Source organism: Centroberyx affinis, unplaced genomic scaffold (genome assembly GCF_046629955.1).
Source record: "Centroberyx affinis isolate AG114_WGS23_722 - 3 ecotype Tasmania unplaced genomic scaffold, CSIRO-AGI_Caff_v1 ptg003790l_1, whole genome shotgun sequence".
Lineage (NCBI taxonomy): Eukaryota > Metazoa > Chordata > Actinopteri > Beryciformes > Berycidae > Centroberyx > Centroberyx affinis.
Window position 1 is genome coordinate 241,231 of NW_027281658.1, and position 18,386 is coordinate 259,616.

Genomic DNA, 18,386 nt, shown 5'->3' on the forward strand with positions numbered 1-18,386 from the left:
ACTTGCAGGCGCACTCCCAGGCGGAGCAGCAGGCCACGCCCTCTTCTGACCAAGAACATTATTTACCGGTCAGGTGAAGTGAAGAACTGGCTCCGCCGGTTTCAAGAAGGGTGGCTTCTCTGTTCTTTATGAAAGTCAACAAAAGCCAAGCAAGTGCGTGTGTCCTCATTTCTTTTTTTCCTCAGCAGCAGGGAGGAACATCCCTCCTCACAGCCGGGATTCAGAGGGAAGAGAGCCGACATTACTACGGGAAAGTGCCGAAACTGTTGTTGAGAAGTGTAACGTCGTGCTAACTTTAACTTAACCTGTTTAGCAAGAGTCGTTATCCAGAATAATAACTAGCTAACTCGCTAACTGCCACGAAAACAACGACGGGCGTTATGGTAAGTTGACGCTGAACGTTTTTGTCTGGAAAGCAGTTTATGTTCATGTTGACGCGTTTGTGCTTATCTTCGAGACTCACTAAGACATTAGTTGCTGAAAATGTATGTAATGACTTGGCTGTATGTATCAAAACAGGCATTTAGAGAAATGTTATTTTTGACAGGAGCGCTATGATAACCTGGATTTGGACTTGGACTGTGATGGAGGAGGCGTTGCTGTGAGTAGTTGGGAATGTTTTTAATTTGTTGTTTTGGGCTTTTCAGTGTTGGAAGTCCAGAGGTTAGTGGATGGTAAACACAATTAAATTCAGTTAACCCAGCTTTTTATTTGTGGAATAGATTTAACCCACCTGATATAAATCTTTATGACTTAAATTCTCAGTATTCATCAATACCCAGTCGTACCAAACTGATATAAATTATGAGGATAGGGTCTTGTAAGGGGAAGGATGCATAAATCAAGGCTTTTTTGTGACACAGATTTTTGTTTATACTTGCGTTTGTTTGCCTTATGATGAGGCAAACAGTAGCCTAGTTTACTCACCTTTTTAATTTAAAACTACATCACTGTGTAAGGATGTTGTTGAGTGTTGGGTGTTAAATTTCCATTTAATAGGCCACCTAGGAAGTTTCCCAGTTCCCACTGTGTGTGAGCTTTATTCTGTTCTAGCACCGAGCTGTGAACTAGAAAATATATTTTTATATCCATAAAATCATCAGGGAACTGTCAATCACTTTCTGCATCTTTTCCAGTTCAGTCTCCATTGAGCTGTTGATCAGTGTGACGGATTAATAGTGCTTTCTCATTACTGATTACACTAGATGGTAGTGAATGTTCAACATTTCACCTCTGTTATTCACTCGTATGTAACGAATCCAGAACCACAATGGAAATAGTTCCTGTGTTATGGTCGCTGATATTTTTCAGATGCATATAATGTTCATAAAGTGTGTTTTTAGCTTAGTTTTCTCCTCTTCTCTCCTCATTCAGCAAAAGGCAGCGATATTCGGTGGGATGTTCAAAAGATCCTCCAAGTCTGCAGAACCGTCCGTCCAAGTCCAGGTGATTCAGTATTGAATATTAATTATTGATATTGAATATGTAATACTAATATTATTTTGGGTGTTTGACATCTTAAAACCTTTCACTACAAAATAGCATTTAAAAGGATGTATTATTGTATTTTTGAAGTTTGTTTTCAATTACGGCAACTATTATTTTCTAAAATAGACGTCTTGGAATTAAACTTCAAATATAGCAATGGATTTACACAATTTGATTCTACATATACTAACATAGTTTTCTTTTCTTTTTTACAGGGCAATTTGTCAGCAGACAGTGAGCTCTCAAAGAGCAATGACAGTCTGACTGAAAACAACAACACTAAGGTGAGGTTTATGAAACAGTGATGTGATTTCTCAGGGTTTTGGTTTGTTTTTTCTTTTAGTTTTTTTGTGTGTGTGTTCCTGATCTCATCCCTGATGAACACAAATTGGGGAAATGTATTGTTGTATTATAAATCAGCAACAGATTTGGTTTGATTTGGTTCAGCATCTGGACTGACATATTTAATGTTTCAGGAGAAAGGAGGCATGTTTAAAGGAATCCTGAAGAAGAGCGCCAAACCTACCAGAGAAGGGACGTCTACTCAGGTGTGCATTGGCCTATTTGAACTTGTGAATATGTTAACTCTTGTGATCTTACATTTATATATATATATATATATATATGTATGTAACAAAAGTGTAGGGGGCATTTTGCAAAATGTAAACAAATTATATTAGTAAGAATTATTAACAATTATTAATAATGTTAATAATTATTTGTATCCATTTTCTTTCTTTCTTTCTTTCTTTCTTTCTTTCTTTGTATTCATACTTTCACATTATTTTTGTTATTCTGGTTTGCTCATTACATTGATAATGTTAATGTTAAGTACTAGTAATGTATGTCGCGCTTGACAACAAAAATGATGGACAAATGGAAATAAAAACAAAAAATTAATTGCAAAAAAATAGAAAACTAGTAAGATTTTAAAATTTGAAGACAGAAGGTCTCCAAAACTGTTTAGAAATGCAGTGAGATATTGACTTTAATGTTTTTTTTTACAGGCAACCCTCTCTGTACAAAACACTGAACTGTCTGTCAGTAGTGACAGCTTACCTGACACCAACAACTCATCTAAGGTGAGTTTATTTTCTGCTCTCTGTTCTGCTATAATAACTTTTTCTTTAGTTGCTGAAACTAAACCTTTCTTTCCACTTCCGTATTCAGGAGAGAACAGGTGTGCTGGGTGGGATCCTGAGACGATCACCCAGACCAGGACATGACCGGAGGACTTCACAGGTGAAACACGATCTTCTATTATATATTCTGCACACTGCGGTATTTCACCTGAGAAATGAGCTTGTTACTCTGGATAAGAGCGACAGACAATTAAATGCCTAAAAACTAAAGCATAGTGCCATGTTATTTCAGAAAGAGGCTGATTTATAATCTTGTGTGTTTTCAGGATAATTTGTCAGTGGACAGTGAGCTTGCAGCCAGTAATGACAGTCTGTCAGAAAACAACAACACTAAGGTGGGTCTAATCAACCAAAGAAACTCTTTTAATGGACTTGTAATTTTTTCTTTATTTGGAAAATCAACATAATTTTACTTTAAATCCTTGTACAGAAATGAGGATTATCAAATGGTAATCACAGTTGTATCCTGTACCTGTAGGCTTCCTCCCCCTTTTTGTCCCATATAGAAACATAGTCAGACACATGGAGGGGTTTAATGGACATTTTACCCAAAAAACACCCAAATTACAAACAATATAGTATACGTTCTGAGACATTCCTGAGAGCTTAACCAAATGATTTTGTTCTGAAAGTACATTAATAAGTGTTTCCTTAATGTTATCCAAGTGGATAGAGCTTGACTCATTGAGTGGGGCGTTTGAGGTGTGTGTGTGTGTGTGTGTGTGTGTGTGTTTGAGGGAGAGGGGCATACAGGGGGGATAGACCTGCATGCATCAGCATGTTGGACCAGAGTGCTGTCCTTTTGTATGAAGCACTAAATCCCACGCCTATCCATTTGACAGCTGCATCATTTGAAAAATACCAGAGGGAAAGCTCTTCCAAAATCCTCCGCTGTGGGGGAAATTTGTCAAACCTGAATTTTGGTTTGATCTGTTTTTTCTTCAGGAGACAGGAGGAATATTCAGTGGAATGTTTAAAAAATCTCCAAAGCCCTCAGCTAGGACCCAATCTCAGGTGAGAGTTGTGGCGTTCAAAGTGTTGCTGTATCCCATTCGTCTCACCTTTACCCATGTTAGGTTATTAGATGATGATTAATATTAATTAGTAGAGTGCATTCTCTCTTTTTTCATTCAGGATGATTTGTCTGCACCCAGTGAGCTCTCAGGCAGCAATGACGATCTTTCTGAGAGTAACAACACTAAGGTGAGGTTTATTAAAACCAACCTACTGAGATTCTTAACTGAAAGTATAACGTCAAACTTATAAAGTGTCTGAAGTTTTGGCTTCATGTTGTTTTCCCAGGAGAAAGGAGGAATATTCAGTGGGGTATTCAGAAAACCTAAGCTCTTAAGTGCCAAGTCTCAGGTAAGATGATCGTCTTCATTGAATGGTTTCAGTCCAAAAAGTCATGCATCCATTTTGAGGGACATTTTGTCACTTAATGTTAACTCAAAAAATCCTAACATGACTCAGAACCAGGGTAAAAAATACTTTGTTTTTTTTCAGAAGGCATTTTTTACCCCCTTGATCTTTTAGGGGCATTTTGGTCCTTTTCGGGGGGGGATTTTATTGAACTTTGAAGTAGGCTAATACATTTGCAAATCAACAGTTTGTATTATTAAGATTTGCTTTTACTTCTTTGCTACTGCTAGAAACAGTAGAAAGCCTTACAGGAGAGGATGGTGCCATTTCCCTCTCTGTCCCCAACCTACTGGCTACTCCTCTACTGTTGAGTTATTTAATTGTTTTTTTTTTGTTTTTTTTGGTTGACACAGTGGTTTGTGTGGGGTTGGCATTTTCTCCTCCTGCTGGCTGCGTGATGCCAACATTTCCTGCTGTTTCAGGCTGTGTACTGTTTTCTGATCAAAAAACACTGGAACAAATTGCTCAGTCATAGGTTTCCCTGAATCAGTGGGACGGTAGTCACATTCATGCGTTAATATTTGACAGCTCAACCAAAAAAAAAAATAGATGAATGGGGTGAAATGCAATAAAAGCTACTCCTAATTATTGGGGCCATTTTTCCCCCTCATTTTTAATTTCACAGGCATTTTATGAACTTTCAAGGGCATATTTGCCCTGACCATTAAAAATTCTGGAATGACATTTTTGGAACTAAAAACTTGACTGTGTTTGTTTTGTTTTTATATTCTGTATGTATGCTGTATCCCTCTGTTTCAGGATGACTTGTCTGCAGACAGCGAACTCTCTGCCAGCAGTGACAATCTCTCAGAGAAGACTTCGAAGGTGAGAGATGAGGCCCACTGTTTGTTTGTTTGTTTGTTTGTTTGTTTCAACCCCTGTGCTTGGGTATTGTGTTCACATGGACTGTACTGAATTTAGTCTAAAGAAACGTAGTTAAGATGTCAGATTCATTACCGGTGCTTTAAATTCTCTGTCAGGGTGGAGTGATGGGGAAGATCCTGAAGAATCCATTCCACTCTCCATCTCAGGTAATTTTGTCATCACAGTGAATCCTGTATCCTACATACAAATGAACCAGTATTGGTACATTGTTTGCCATGCTTTGAGATTGGTGACATGCTGTGTGTTATATCAGGATAAGGAGAAGACTGAATACGCAGCAGACTCAAATGAAAAGATCACCTCTACAGAGAAGCCCAAAGCCAAGCAGGTGGGATTGCCAGAGCAACTTGGCCTCCTTTTTTCTCTCTTTTCCTTTCACATACTTTTGACTGCATTTGAACCTGATAGCATAAATATCAATTTTCACTTCCTGGCCAAGCAGCAAAGTCAAAAATAGGGTAATCACCAAAGAAATTATCATCCTTTTTTTTTTTTTTTGGGGGGGCTGAAAGATTAGGATTAGGCATATGGTCTCTTATGATGTTGAGGTGAGGGTACAAATTAGGCGTATAATCAGGTTTTTAAATTAAAATTAGGATAGAGCTTTGCAGCGTGGACAGGAGGTAACAACCCTGTCTCTGCCTTATTTCAGAACGGTTTGAGTGGGATTATGAAGAGCACATTCTTCACTGACAAACAGGTAAGATGAGAGGCGCAAACCATCGACTCAAAACATCAACTGGGTTAGAAACCAGCCCAGGACCTTTATAGTATGTCGTCATTTCATGATCTATCTGAAGCAGAAATGCCTCAAAAATAATTATCAAAACATTGTAACAGGTCATTCGCAGATTTTGTGCTGTCAGTTTAACGACTATTACTATTACCAGTACTAATACTGCTACTACTACTGCCTTTTATTTCACAATAACCATTTGATTTACCAGCAGGAGAAGAGCTCCGACTCTGATAGTGAGGAGATGTTGGACAACAAAGAGAGCCTGCCCAGCAACAAACAGGTTTGTAACGGGTTTTTTTTTAACTTCCTTCATTCCAGTCAATGGTTTAACTTCTGTTCTGTATATGATCTTATTTTGTGTTTTCCTCTTTCCATTTTATTCAATATCAGAATAAACTCGCCGGGGCGATGACAAAGCTGAATCCATTTCGCTCTGCAAACAAAGTAAGGACAGTTTTGTAATTGGATTGTGTTTGGTTTGTGATCGTTTGATACTGTGTGAACAGTAAGAAAACTAGAGACAGAAATAGAGGAGAATATGGCCCCAGATGTGTCTTATTCAGAAAATGATTAATTATATCTTCTCCCCACAGTATGAGAAGCAAATCGGGTCAGATGATGAGGATCCACCTGCCAGCAGTGAGAAGCCATCAGGCCACAAACAGGTGCGAGTCTGATATATATGGCTGTTCCTGTTTCACTATGTGTTGTTAAAAGCATGACTTGACATTTTAAATTGAATTGGTTATTTTTATTCACCAGACTCTTGCCACATAGAGCTTCTACATAATATTTAACTGTTATTTATCCAGGGAAAGTTGACTGAGCACTAATTGAAAATAAACAGAAAAAAATCAAAATTACTTAATTAGATGGCAAGGTGGGGCAAGGAGTTTACCATCGACCCCAAAGATGAATGCAACCGCTTTTTTATTCCTGTAGTCTTTCAAATAAACTGGAAAGCTTTGAATGGCAATATGTAATCAACTTCTCTCCTATTTTGCACTTGCCAGGGAGAACTATTGGTCATGAAACAAAATTACATCGGTAGGGAAACAAAGAAGCGCAGAAATCTGATTGTTGAGGGCCACTGTCCACAAACCATTGGCTGTTGCCAACGTTTCTCTGCGACAAGCTTGTTGACCGTCCACACATCGGCCAAGTTTGCCTGGTCGCTCAGCTCTATAGAACATGAATGGACTTCCAGTGACTTGCTGATCGTGTTGCTTGCAATGTAAATGCACGGTCAGTTTCCCTAAAATGGCTTGTTGGCAATCTTAGCATTCCTCATTGAAATACAGGGGAACAGCTAGCCCTAAGCTTCTGGTCATCTGTGCCCCTTGGCTTCAATGGGAAAGGTCAACAATGCTAACAAGCCATTTTAGAAAAACTGAAGGACAGTCCCCCCCCCCCCCCCCCCCCAGAAGTGTCTGGCAGGGAAAAATGAACCTCTAGTATTATACAGTATAAATGTTATGGTATGCCTTTAAATCTCACGATGATGTGTCCCTCCCTCTCAGAACGTGGTGATTGGAGCCATGTCCAAACTGAATCCATTTCGCACTGCAAATAAAGTAATGATGTTGGTGAATGTGTTTGGGTGGGGGTGGTGGAGGTGTTGGTGAGATGAAGAGGAGGAGGAGGAAGATGATGATTTTAGGTGGTTTTGAGTTACTGGACTTTTGATAGTAGTGGTGATGGGACCGTGATGTTGGTGATGGCATTTTTTGTATCTGTTATTTTTTTTTTCTGCATCTGAATTTTGGTTCAGTTGAACTAGTATTAACGATGTGTTACACACTTAACCTGACTGTGGTTAATGTAGTATGATGGCTAACATTTAGTGTCCTTTGTTTTCATTCAGAAGGATACAGAGGAGACGACAGAGGCGCTCAAGGAGAACGAGAAACAAGGGGAGGAGAAGCCAAAACCGGTCAGTCTATTTTTTGCATCACTTATGCGTCACCAGTGACCACACACACACACACACACACACACACACACACACACACAGCTGATTATCCTCTTTCAAAAATACCCACTTTGTTCTTGCTCCTCCTCTTCCGTCCCTCCACCACATCCTCCTCGTCCCTTTAAATGCTGATTGGCCGTTGTCAAAACCTCCTGTCCAGCTCAAGCACGGTGTGTGACTGTCTGTGTGTGTGTGTGTGTGTCCTTGCCAGGTCAAAAGCAATATGATCCAGCGAGAGAGGAAGGAAAAGAGTGAAACGCCGCCGGTTCCACCCAGACCAACAGAAGAGGTTGGCATATAGTCGGGCACAGCTGCTGCTCAGTGCCATGTGCTTCATGTGAGACTATTCTGACTTCTCCTCTGTCTCTACTATATTGTCTTGCTAAGCCTGCGGTCTCTCCACAGGAGCTGAAGGGGACGGCTGCACAAGACAGACTAAAACAAAGAGGAACTGAGGATATTCAGGTACGGTTTGCACTTTTCATATAAACAGTGATATGTAGGTTATCTGTATATTACTGCAGTCCATAGTGTTTGATTGTAGTTCAGAATCTCTCAAATATAAAGGATCCAATGTAGCAAGTATGTAAGTTGCCTAGTATAATTTAAAAGGAACTATAATTTGTTTCATGCTGTTTCATGCACAATTTGTCTTTATTGTGCATTTTGTAAGACAGGACGTCACTTTTTCAGATGGTGGATAATATCTCATTTTGAAGCAAGACTCTTCATTTTGTCCTTTGCAGGATAACAAGAACATGATCCCCAGAGAGAGAAAGGGGAAATCTGCAGAAACTCCCCAGGTTCCTGCCAGGCCGACAGAGGAGGTAATCTTTCAGTGGCTGGGTAATGATGGCAGTGGATGCAGCTTATCAGTATGGAGCTGATGTGTATCGATGAGATGTTGCGCAATGTGCCCTTGTGGCTTAGGAAACTGTTCTGGGTTCATTTCAGGAGCTGAGCAGAACAGCAAGACGTGGCCCGCAAAAGCAGAACAAGGACAATCAGGTATAGATAGACCTGTACAAACTAGTGTTAGACTGATATATGGGTTTGCTGATATACTGGGACAATATTGGCTTTTTATTGAATATCAGATATCAGCCAGTCAGTGTTGTCTGCCACTGATATGATGGAGGTTCCTCCCTGACCACAGCTACATGAAAACAGTCTGTGAAACCTGTAATGAAATTTTATTTCCTTTGCACATTTTATTTATTCATTTAATTATTCAATAATGTTTTATTTATTTATTTATTTATTATTTCATTTAAAGGTAGTAATCTGTCCCAGAGTTTCCCTACCATTGAATTTCAGAATTTCATTAGTCTGGGTCTCAGTGGAGAGTTTTAGTGTCCCATGATGGTCTAAATTTATTAGCATGAAAATGGTCAAATTGGAAGAAATAATGAATATTGGCACAAACTACTGCCAATCAGCAGCTTCAGTACAAAAATATCAGTATCTGCCTTCACAAACCTGTATCAGTCAAATCCTAGTGTGCGTGTATACACACACACACACACACACACACACACACTCATTCCAATGCATGCATGTAGAATACACTTTCAAGAAACACACACAATCTGGCATGCATACTAATTTAATATAATCAACATCGAATCAACAAAACTAATTAACTACTTTTATACATTGAATCTTAAGCATTTTGATTCATTATTAATATTTGTTATTATTATAATTTTCTCAGTCAGATGATGAAGGCCTGAAAGAAGGCGAATCCCTCCTCACTGAGGCCAGAGAGGGAGAGGAGGTCAACGCTACAGAGAGCAAAACAGTAAGTCCATATTTGCATTGTTTTGGGTTAAACAGTATTTGCAAATAATTCTTAGTTAGTTTTAACCTCCTTCAAGTTAGTATGTAGGCATTTAGGTTATCTGCGTATCAACAGATGGGTGGGGTTTGTGATATAAAGATATAAAGTTGAGACTGTTTGAAATGCAATTGGGTATTAATCTTCTGTGATTGACAAATTATTTGACAGTATCTGAACTTTGATAGAAAGTTTGAAAGACACTTTTGTATTTGTTTCTGTGGACAATTCAGATACTGTGATTGACAAATAATTTGTGGTGAACTCCACCCATCTCCTGTTTCATGTAGGTGAAACAGACGGTAAGAATTATTTGCAACAGCTATTTTACCAGTAATTTCCAGTTCCTGCTTCCCTCTTATCAGTTCCTTCACCCCAGAGCCATGCAAATGATCCGGCTTAGCTCCAATACAATATCACATCCTGACAATGAGCCGTATCAGTTTGATCATGGCATGATTGCAAGTTGACATTTATCCGTTAATCGCATGGAAGTTGACATGGAAATTGTAAATATTTAAGTATAAAGACTAGACACTAAAGTCCATATTGAGATCAAACTGCAACTATTTTTAATATACGGTAGCCTAAACAGAAATATAGAAGCCCGTATATATGAGCGTAGAAACAGATAGCCTACATATTATATCATATATATATGCAAAGGTTTTTTTTTGCCAAAGATGATTAGGGCTATTGTGGCAGCATGCCTCAGCAGATCGACTGTTCTTTCACGCAGATATAAATAACCATCAGCTCTAGTGAAATCAGTTCATCTAATCATTGATTGTCACCTTCCATGATGTCACTCTGTCATTTCCAGACCAAGGTGAAAAAACCCAAGCGCCATAATCCATTTATGCCGCGTGCTGCAGCCAAGGTACATGACAGCCAGCATTTTCCTTGACTCTGCACTTTCTGTCATGATCTGCTGAGTAAATAGTGAAGGCTTTTATCTACATTACACCTATACACTGTACATTTTTTACTTGTGGTTTTTTTTTAATTTAATTTGTTAAATTGTTGATTTATCTGTCTCCTTTTTTAATATATATTATTGTAGTAATTTTATTCTCAATTGTTTTCATGTATTTATTTCATTATTTTGCATGTCCATGTGATTAGTGATAGGGGGTGGTCATATTTGTACTCTATTGATTCCTGTCTTATTTATGGTCTTTTTTACTTGTGCAAATAAATAAATAAATTAGATACAAATTCAAAGTGGTAAGAAAGTAAGTTGGTATTATTGATGCCTAAGTACTTATTTTGATGATACCTTGTTGTAGTTAATCTGTTTGTTGTTTACTCCAGGCTGCGTCTGATGACGAGGGGCTGAAAGAAGACGAGTCTTCATCTAAGGAGGAGGAGGGGGACAAAGGCAAAGCGGAAGAGGTCTGTTAGTCAGATTCCTTGTTCACCTGTTGTACTTGGTGAATTAAACAGATTTTGATTCTGATTTTAATAATGCTACCTCATCATGATAGTCACCAGTACCACATCTACTCCAACTAGTTCTACTCCTTGAATTAACGCTGTATTTCTGTTGATTCTTTTAGACCAGAGTGAAGAAACCTAAGAAACACAATCCCTTCATGCCTCGGATTAAGGTAACATTCAACATTTACATGTGGACAGTGTCTTTTTGTCTGTTTGTCCTCAGAATGTCATTTTACACATCACACCTATGGACTACTTTTTTCCTTAAAGAATATCACTAGTTTAATTTGACTTTTGGCTCATTGCCAACATCAGTTCACACCATTGGAGAGAACTCTGGTCAGATAAACACTCCATCCTCACATCCTCATAAAAATTAATCTTCTGTTTTTTCACAATGGATTATTCCTCTTAAGCAAGCAATGTATTTCTGCAAGTCATTATTGATGGCATTAGGAAGAGAACTGGAAAGACTGGAGTTTTAGTTCCACAAGCATTTCTCGGAGGCAGAAATAATTAAACCTCAATTACCTCAATGAGTTAAACCTCAATGGGCGGAGCCAAAGAACCACAGTTTTTCTGGCTAAGTAACATTAAGCCTGGTTAAAAAGGCAAGAGGTAAGAGAGGAGGAAGCTAATATTATGAAGCCTAGGGATCTTGCTACTAACTGGAAAAAATGCAATCTAGCCATAGCCCTTCCAGATAATGAATGAATGAAAAAAAGAAATCATTGCCATTTTGTATTTTTATGTATATTTTGACTAGCGTTCCTTCTTTGCCATTCAACTTTGCCAGTTAGCTAATTTGTGCTTAAAAAACGTGGTTCTTTGGCCCTGCCCATTGAATTTTACCTCAACCATTTTAAGATTATTTCTGCCTTGAGAGAAATGTTTGTAAAACTAAAACTCTGAATCTGCGAAATCTGCATGTGACACAGATGGATGAGGAAGACAGTATGTGTGTGTGTGAAAATGACCAGTGTGCCTCCCTGTGTGGGAACCGATGTCGACCCAAAAGCAAAAATTATACTGATACTACTGCTTTAACTGTGTGTGTGTGTGTGTGTGTGTGTGTGTGTTTCAGACTAAAGCTGCACAGAAGCACGTACAGGATGGAGCTGCAGAAGAGGTAAAGAAAATATCTTTGTCTGTCTCATGGTATGGGACAGAAAATTGTATTTGGTGTTGCTCCTCAGTGAAAGCACAAACATGAACACTCATAAAACTTTGTGTACTTCTCACTCTTTCTTTGTTTCTGTCTTTCTTTCACAACTCAGTCACACACACAGAGTTTTGGACTAATGACTATCTTCCCCTATTAGCATGTGGTAAACCCTGTGTGTCAGTTTGTTTGTCTGACTCTCACACTGAGGTGTTGCAGTCTGGCTCATAATGGTCCAGGATTACAAAATGTCTGTCGCGTGGGTTTCAGTCACCTGACTCCTCCCCTCCTCCTCCCTGAAAACAACTCTTCTTCTGCGGTCATTTGCTGAGTTTGTCTCCAGGGTATCCGCTTGACTCCCAACAGAGACAATTACAGCCAAGATGTTGTTTTTTTCTTGCTCTGCCTCCCTGCTTTCTCTACACAAATCCCACCCACCGCCTCACCCCCCACACCACGCAGTGGTGTCTGTGTGCGTCCCTTAGCGTGAAGGATGAGATGAGATTAGACTGCAATGTGCCCAAACTTGTTTCTCTTCTTCCTTTTTCAACGTGTCCATGGAGATTTTTGGCCCTTTTACTTCTGCAAAAATGGCCGCAAAAAGCTCGTACAGTCAGAATCACTATTACCACGACTTCCTCCTCTTCATCTGGATGTTTATGAAAAGTGAAACTGAGGATTCCCGTCTTTATAGGCGTTATTTTATTAATTCTTGCTCTTTGTTCATGTTTCTCAATCTCTCTCTCTCTCTCTCTCTCTCTCTCTCTCTCTCTCTCTCTCTCTCTCTCTCTCTCTCTCTCTCTCTCTCTCTCTCTCTCTCTCTCTCTCTCTCTCTCTCTCTCTCTCTCTCTCTCTCTCTCTCTCTCTCTCTCTCTCTCTCTCTCTCTCTCTCTCTCTCTCTCTCTCTCTCTGTCTCTCTGACACACACTTCAGTTACAGAGTGTTACATAACTATTTTGTCCTTGTACAGGAAAAAAAATCCCTAGTGTCATATATGATTTTAAAGCTTCATAATTTCTGCCCTTTCAGAATGGTGGAAATAAGTCCTTGTTTGACCAGTTGGAGGAATTCCGCATTGACCCAGCAGAGCCTGAAGAAGACAGGGTTGGTTTCTCAAGAAATGCATCATTCTATTTAGACTCTAATATATCATCTTTGATTCTTTATTATTAACTATTTAACCGTAAAGTTGAAAAGCTGAATACAATCTAATGGTCTCTTTCAGGATGTGGAGGGGCTTATGGAGTGGTGGAAAACAGTGGAACGTAAGTCACACACAAATGCACTAATATTCCTCAATATCTATGGGTGGCTGTTGGGGAGACGACAACAGGACAGAATGAGGATATTAATCAAGGCCTTTCCTTCCTGCCAGGGTCATTCAGGACCTCCTGTCCTGCCAAGCCTTGCATAGTGCTCATCTTTATATTTATTATGTAATGGACCACTTATGTGGCATGAGAAGAAAGCAAAAAAATAATTTATTCATGCTTTTACTTCCTCAGCATGGGAGGACACGCCTCAAGATGAAGACATGACAGAAAAGGAAGAGGCCAAGTAAGTGATGACTCACAGTTGGTGTAAATCAGATTTTTCACGGCATCATTCTGTCTTGATGTCTTTGCTAATTAAACATTTTAAGATATGTCTCCAGGCATCTGAAGATATTGTGGTAGTTGGTTATGTGTCACTGACTAATCTGCTCTACATTATTGATTGATTGATTCCCCTAGGGGATTTTAAACTACTTCTACGAAATATGGAGAGAGGGGGTCTGTGGGGGTTTGCTCTTACACATAGTACTTAAAATCTGGTTCCCCTTTGGCACTTCTCACTTTTATGATTTGTGATCTATTGTGGCCCAATCCCAATGTCCCCCCTACGGACTGGGCCCTGAGCCCTGACAGACTTAATTGACGTCACCTGTGTGCGCAGCTGTAGTGCCTGAGTGCGAGAAGTCATGAGGGCTCGAAATGGTACAGGAGGAATGGGACAGCACTTTGTGGCATCATGTGTTGCCTTTTGCCTTGACGACGTCAGACGTTACTATCTCCCGTTAATTAATCAATTTGTAATTTACTCTTTGTTTGCGCTTTTGTCTAAACAGCATTATTAAGCTAAAATGAAAAAAATGTTGATGAATAATGTTAAATAGGCCTAGGTATATGTTTTGTAACATTGCAAAGTTTATACTGTGCTAATGGATATAGAAAATACTCTTCATTCTGCTCTACATCATTCATCATTGTTCATCACGCTATGAACTGTGGGTAATTCCCTCAAGCAAAGTCTACAGAAATGCGGACTTGCTGAAAGTCTGCATAAAGGGCTCATAAAGTCCGCCGGTGAGCCCTCCCGCACTTACCGATTTCACAGTGGGACAGCCCTGAACCCTCGCGTCAAAGTCCGTGAGTCTGAGAGTGCGGACATTGGGATTGGGCCCTTGTCTCTGTATCGAATGTCCTGTCTGTAACTGTGTTGTACTGCTGCTGTTGCCCGACCAGGTCTCTCTTGAGAATGAGACCCCGTGTCTCAATGAGATTACCTGTCTAAATAAAGGTTTAATAATTATCTCTGAGTAATTACTCATATGAACTTGCTCTTCTCAGGGCGTTTGCTGTGACGGCGGAGAAGGTGCAGAAGGGCATCCGTGTCTTCAACAAACTGTTCTCGGAGCGAGCCGAGAGCCTGTGGCAGCACGTCATCGACCTGAACGGCATCGCCGACGCCCTGGACAAATTCAACAAGAACACAAAGATCGCCCAAATCACTGGCGGCTCCACCAGCGCCATCGGGGGTGTGGCCACCATCGCTGGCCTGGCTCTAGCCCCTATCACCATGGGAACCTCCTTGATCGTCACGGCGGTGGGGCTGGGCGTGGCCACGGCGGGCGGTCTCACCTCGGCCGGCGCCGGCATCTCCAACCAGGTCAACAACTCCATGGACCGCAAGAAGGTGGAGAAGATCGTGGAGGACTACCAGGAGAAGATCGCCGACCTCAACAAGTGCATGATGTTCATCAAGCAGGGAATCGAGAACCTGCGCAAGTTCGACCTGATGAAGATGAAGAAGCACGCCTACAACCGGGACTTCCCCGCGCTCAACAATATTTATGAGGACGGCGCCATGGTAGGCAAGGCCATCCTCATCAACGCTAATGAGATCATGCGTGTGGTGCAGATCGCCAATGTGGCAGGCAGCACAGCAGCCAGAGCGGTTCAGATCGCCAGCATGGCCACTGGCGTGCTCACTGGACTCTTTGTAGGAATGGACATCTACTTTGTGGCCAAAGACTCCAAAGAACTCAAGAAAGGGGCCAAGTCTGAGTTCGCTGCCAAAATCCGAGAGGTGGCCAACCAGCTGCACGAGGGCCTGGTGGAGCTCAACGGGATACGAGACGAGCTTCAGTCCACCAACTCCTCAGAAAACACCGGTGACAACACGGCTACCTCGGACAATGCCAAGAAGGAGAAAGATGAGAAGCCTGACAGTTCAGATGAAGATGAAATTGACCGCATTAAAAAAGCCATCAAAAAGGATATTGAGAACCGGGAATATGTTTGACCAAAGCTTCGAAGTTGGCAAAGTCCTAAAACCATACTTCATTATCAAGGTCTGAAAGGGAAGATTCCTTATCAATTCCCCCCTCAGGACATTCAAAAAGTTGTAACTTTTTAAGTGACTTTGGAAGTATTGGTTTAATATCCCAGCATGCTTCTGCATTGCTAAGAAATGCTAACAGGAAGTTGGTGCCAATTTCTCAGAAAAAAAACTTCAATCATATTTTTAATGTCCTAAGAGGGGCTTGATTTGTGATCAGTTGGACAGGCATCTAAAGGTGTCGATACACGAGTCTTCCCTTTTAAGAAACTGAGTGAAACTCTAATATTTGGTCAGAATTTATACTACTTGGAGAAACTGAGGGTTTGTGCTTGGTAAAGTATCATATCTGTTTCTTTTGGCAAAATGTGCCAATACCTGAGACTGCCATGTTGTCTTTTCCTAAAACAGGATTCTAAAATTTAGCCAAATATTTTGGAAGCATAACTTTAGATTAATCAAAGAAATAGATGCAAAAGGTTGTAATCTATAACTTCTGGTTTAGCTTTTGACTTTATGTGCTGCTTAGAGATTCATCAGTGTATTAGTTCATATTGAAACATTTTTACTGACCAGGTGTAACATTAGAGATTGTGCGTACTGTTAGGGAGCAGTGCCTTCATTATTTATAATGCCTTAGAAATATGATGCAGGTTAGAGTTATTCTATTTGCAGGTCTTGGGTTTTGTAGGTTTCAGAGCTGCTATGCAAACCGATCCCCCATTTCCTCTCCTGGAGGTTATGGATCTGACATATGGGACGTGTCAAAGCTGCGGTGCGACTTGTACTAGTTGTTACATTTGTCTGATTGAAAAGCTTGATGGTATCGGTGTCTTTTCAAAGAATAACAGTAATAATAACATTTGTTTTGAAAGCTGCTATTGTACAAGTAGGTACTTTTTTCTTCTTTTTTTTTAAAACAAAAAAGCCAATAAAATGGCAAAATCAGGGCTACAGCATAGTAACAAAAATAGGTAAAAACAAATAAGGTAAATGCCTGTCTGTGGAGGAGGTGATTTAAAAGCTAGAGGTGATTTTGCCAGCCCAAGCTCCTATAGCAGGGTTCCTGCACAGGTCTGGAAATGTATGCTAAAATAATTTGGTAATTTCCAGCTCTTGCACAAAAAATATTGTACTGTCCTAATATATACATATGGATACGGATACGGATATGGATATGGATTTACCCTCGTGATCTCACATGTTCTGATATTCGTTGCTGTGAATAATATCTTCATTTGTAGAGTGATACGGCAGAAGATGACTGTCAGACTGAACACCATCCAAAATCTTCATATCAACAAATTAAGATCTGGGAAAAGTCTGGGATTTTGTAATTGAAACTGTGGTTATCTCTCTATTAAGCAGTTAATTACAGTTAATTCCTTTCACCTGGCATCCCAGGTGTAAAATAGTTCCTGATTAGAGTGAAAACCAGCAGGACTCTGGATCCCGAGGACCGAAAACCATTTAGACTGTTCCAAGAAGAGGCCTATTTGTTAGGTTTGCCCTTTCTCTTTAATATGACTCTGATGGAAGAATTGTAATCTCCCTTTTAGACTGCTGTTCCAAAGATCAAGCATCCGAGGTGCTTGAACAAAGCTCAAGTTAACATCATGCTGTCAATATGTGCTGTTCATGTCAGCTCTCTGTTGTATTTAATTAACTTTATGTACGTTTTTCAGTCTTGTTCTGGGTGGAACTGTTCATTCTATGTGTGATACCTTTTTTATGTGCAATACAGGACTCTATTAAATGTATGTAAAGTTGCTAATAAAAGGTCAGAGAAAAATATCAGTGTGCCAAGCAGTGTGTTAATGGGTTTACGTTAAAAAGCTTCAAACAAGGTAGCAAACACTTGACTTCCTTCCACCTACTAACTGGGTCCTTTAGTCACTTCTGAGTTTGTATTTGCTCAGTTAATAGCCAAGATAAACACATTTGTCATATTGTCCTTCAGCAATGTTTGCCTTGTGCACAGAGATTGCCATGACCAATGTAGGTTGGTCATGGCAAGTTTGGGTTTGACGAAGTTCTCCCTCATTTTCATGTGTACATGTTTGCTCTGGCCCTTTTATTTGAATTTGTATGTTATAATGTAGGATTTCCATACTAGTTTTTTAATTAGTATTGACAACACAGAGCTGCTGAGACTAGGGTTCGACCGATATTTTTGGACTGAAGTCACCAGCTGATATTTTTGTGCCAATATTCAATCTTCAATTTTAAAATTTGACAATTTTAATGGCACAAAAATCATGAGTATTCAGTGTTTCCCCCAGAATTTTCTTGTTCTCAGGGTGGAAAAGCCTCTGAAACAGCATTTAGACCGTAATGGGACACTAACACACTCCACTGAAACCCAAACTAATTAATTTCTTATAGAGTTAGCAGCTCTTTAAGGCAGGGTGACCCACCACACCTAGTCAATGGTAGGGAAACTCTGAGATACACAAGGCCTTTTAATTTCATTAATTCATATTCACAAAAAACAACTGAACAATTAAAAGAACAAATCATTTGAGCAAAGAAAATGACTATAGTGAGTCTGTAATGAACTTGATGGTATTTTTTTATTATGGTATTACTGTAGAATTCTCTGTGGTGTTGTGTTTGTCCTATAGCAGATGAATGATATTTTAATGTTTTGCTTTATATAGTAGGATTAGCCTACTGAATTAATTTAGCTTAAGAGGAAA

At 39.8% G+C, this 18,386-nt stretch overlaps 1 protein-coding gene across 4 annotated transcripts; it reads left to right on the forward strand.

The window, feature by feature from the left end:
* Positions 1-139: 139 nt before the first annotated feature.
* On the forward strand, positions 140-17,466 carry apol1 (apolipoprotein L, 1). Of its 4 annotated transcripts, none has more exons than XM_071541109.1 (33): positions 140-383; positions 548-601; positions 1,375-1,446; positions 1,704-1,772; positions 1,965-2,036; positions 2,496-2,570; positions 2,659-2,730; positions 2,897-2,965; positions 3,576-3,644; positions 3,765-3,833; positions 3,933-3,995; positions 4,812-4,877; positions 5,033-5,083; positions 5,191-5,265; positions 5,590-5,637; positions 5,885-5,956; positions 6,067-6,120; positions 6,270-6,341; positions 7,197-7,250; positions 7,541-7,609; positions 7,860-7,937; positions 8,054-8,113; positions 8,395-8,475; positions 8,603-8,656; positions 9,363-9,449; positions 10,309-10,365; positions 10,800-10,880; positions 11,045-11,095; positions 12,010-12,054; positions 13,117-13,191; positions 13,313-13,352; positions 13,593-13,644; positions 14,697-17,466. In XM_071541109.1, the coding sequence occupies exons 1-33, from the start codon at positions 381-383 to the stop codon at positions 15,649-15,651; spliced, it is 2,964 nt and encodes a 987-aa protein (XP_071397210.1). In that variant the 5' UTR covers positions 140-380; the 3' UTR covers positions 15,652-17,466. The 4 variants fall into 4 exon arrangements, with proteins under 4 accessions (XP_071397210.1, XP_071397211.1, XP_071397212.1 ...); XM_071541110.1 differs by having other exon boundaries at positions 7,544-7,609; XM_071541111.1 differs by having other exon boundaries at positions 5,888-5,956.
* The last annotated feature ends 920 nt before the right edge of the window (positions 17,467-18,386 follow it).

Bases quoted from the DNA above. Each gene is read 5' to 3' on its own strand.
- apol1 (XM_071541109.1), top strand. The intron at 2,571-2,658 runs GTGAGTTTATTT...TTCCGTATTCAG, and splicing joins ACACCAACAACTCATCTAAG to GAGAGAACAGGTGTGCTGGG. The intron at 7,251-7,540 runs GTAATGATGTTG...GTTTTCATTCAG, and splicing joins CATTTCGCACTGCAAATAAA to AAGGATACAGAGGAGACGAC.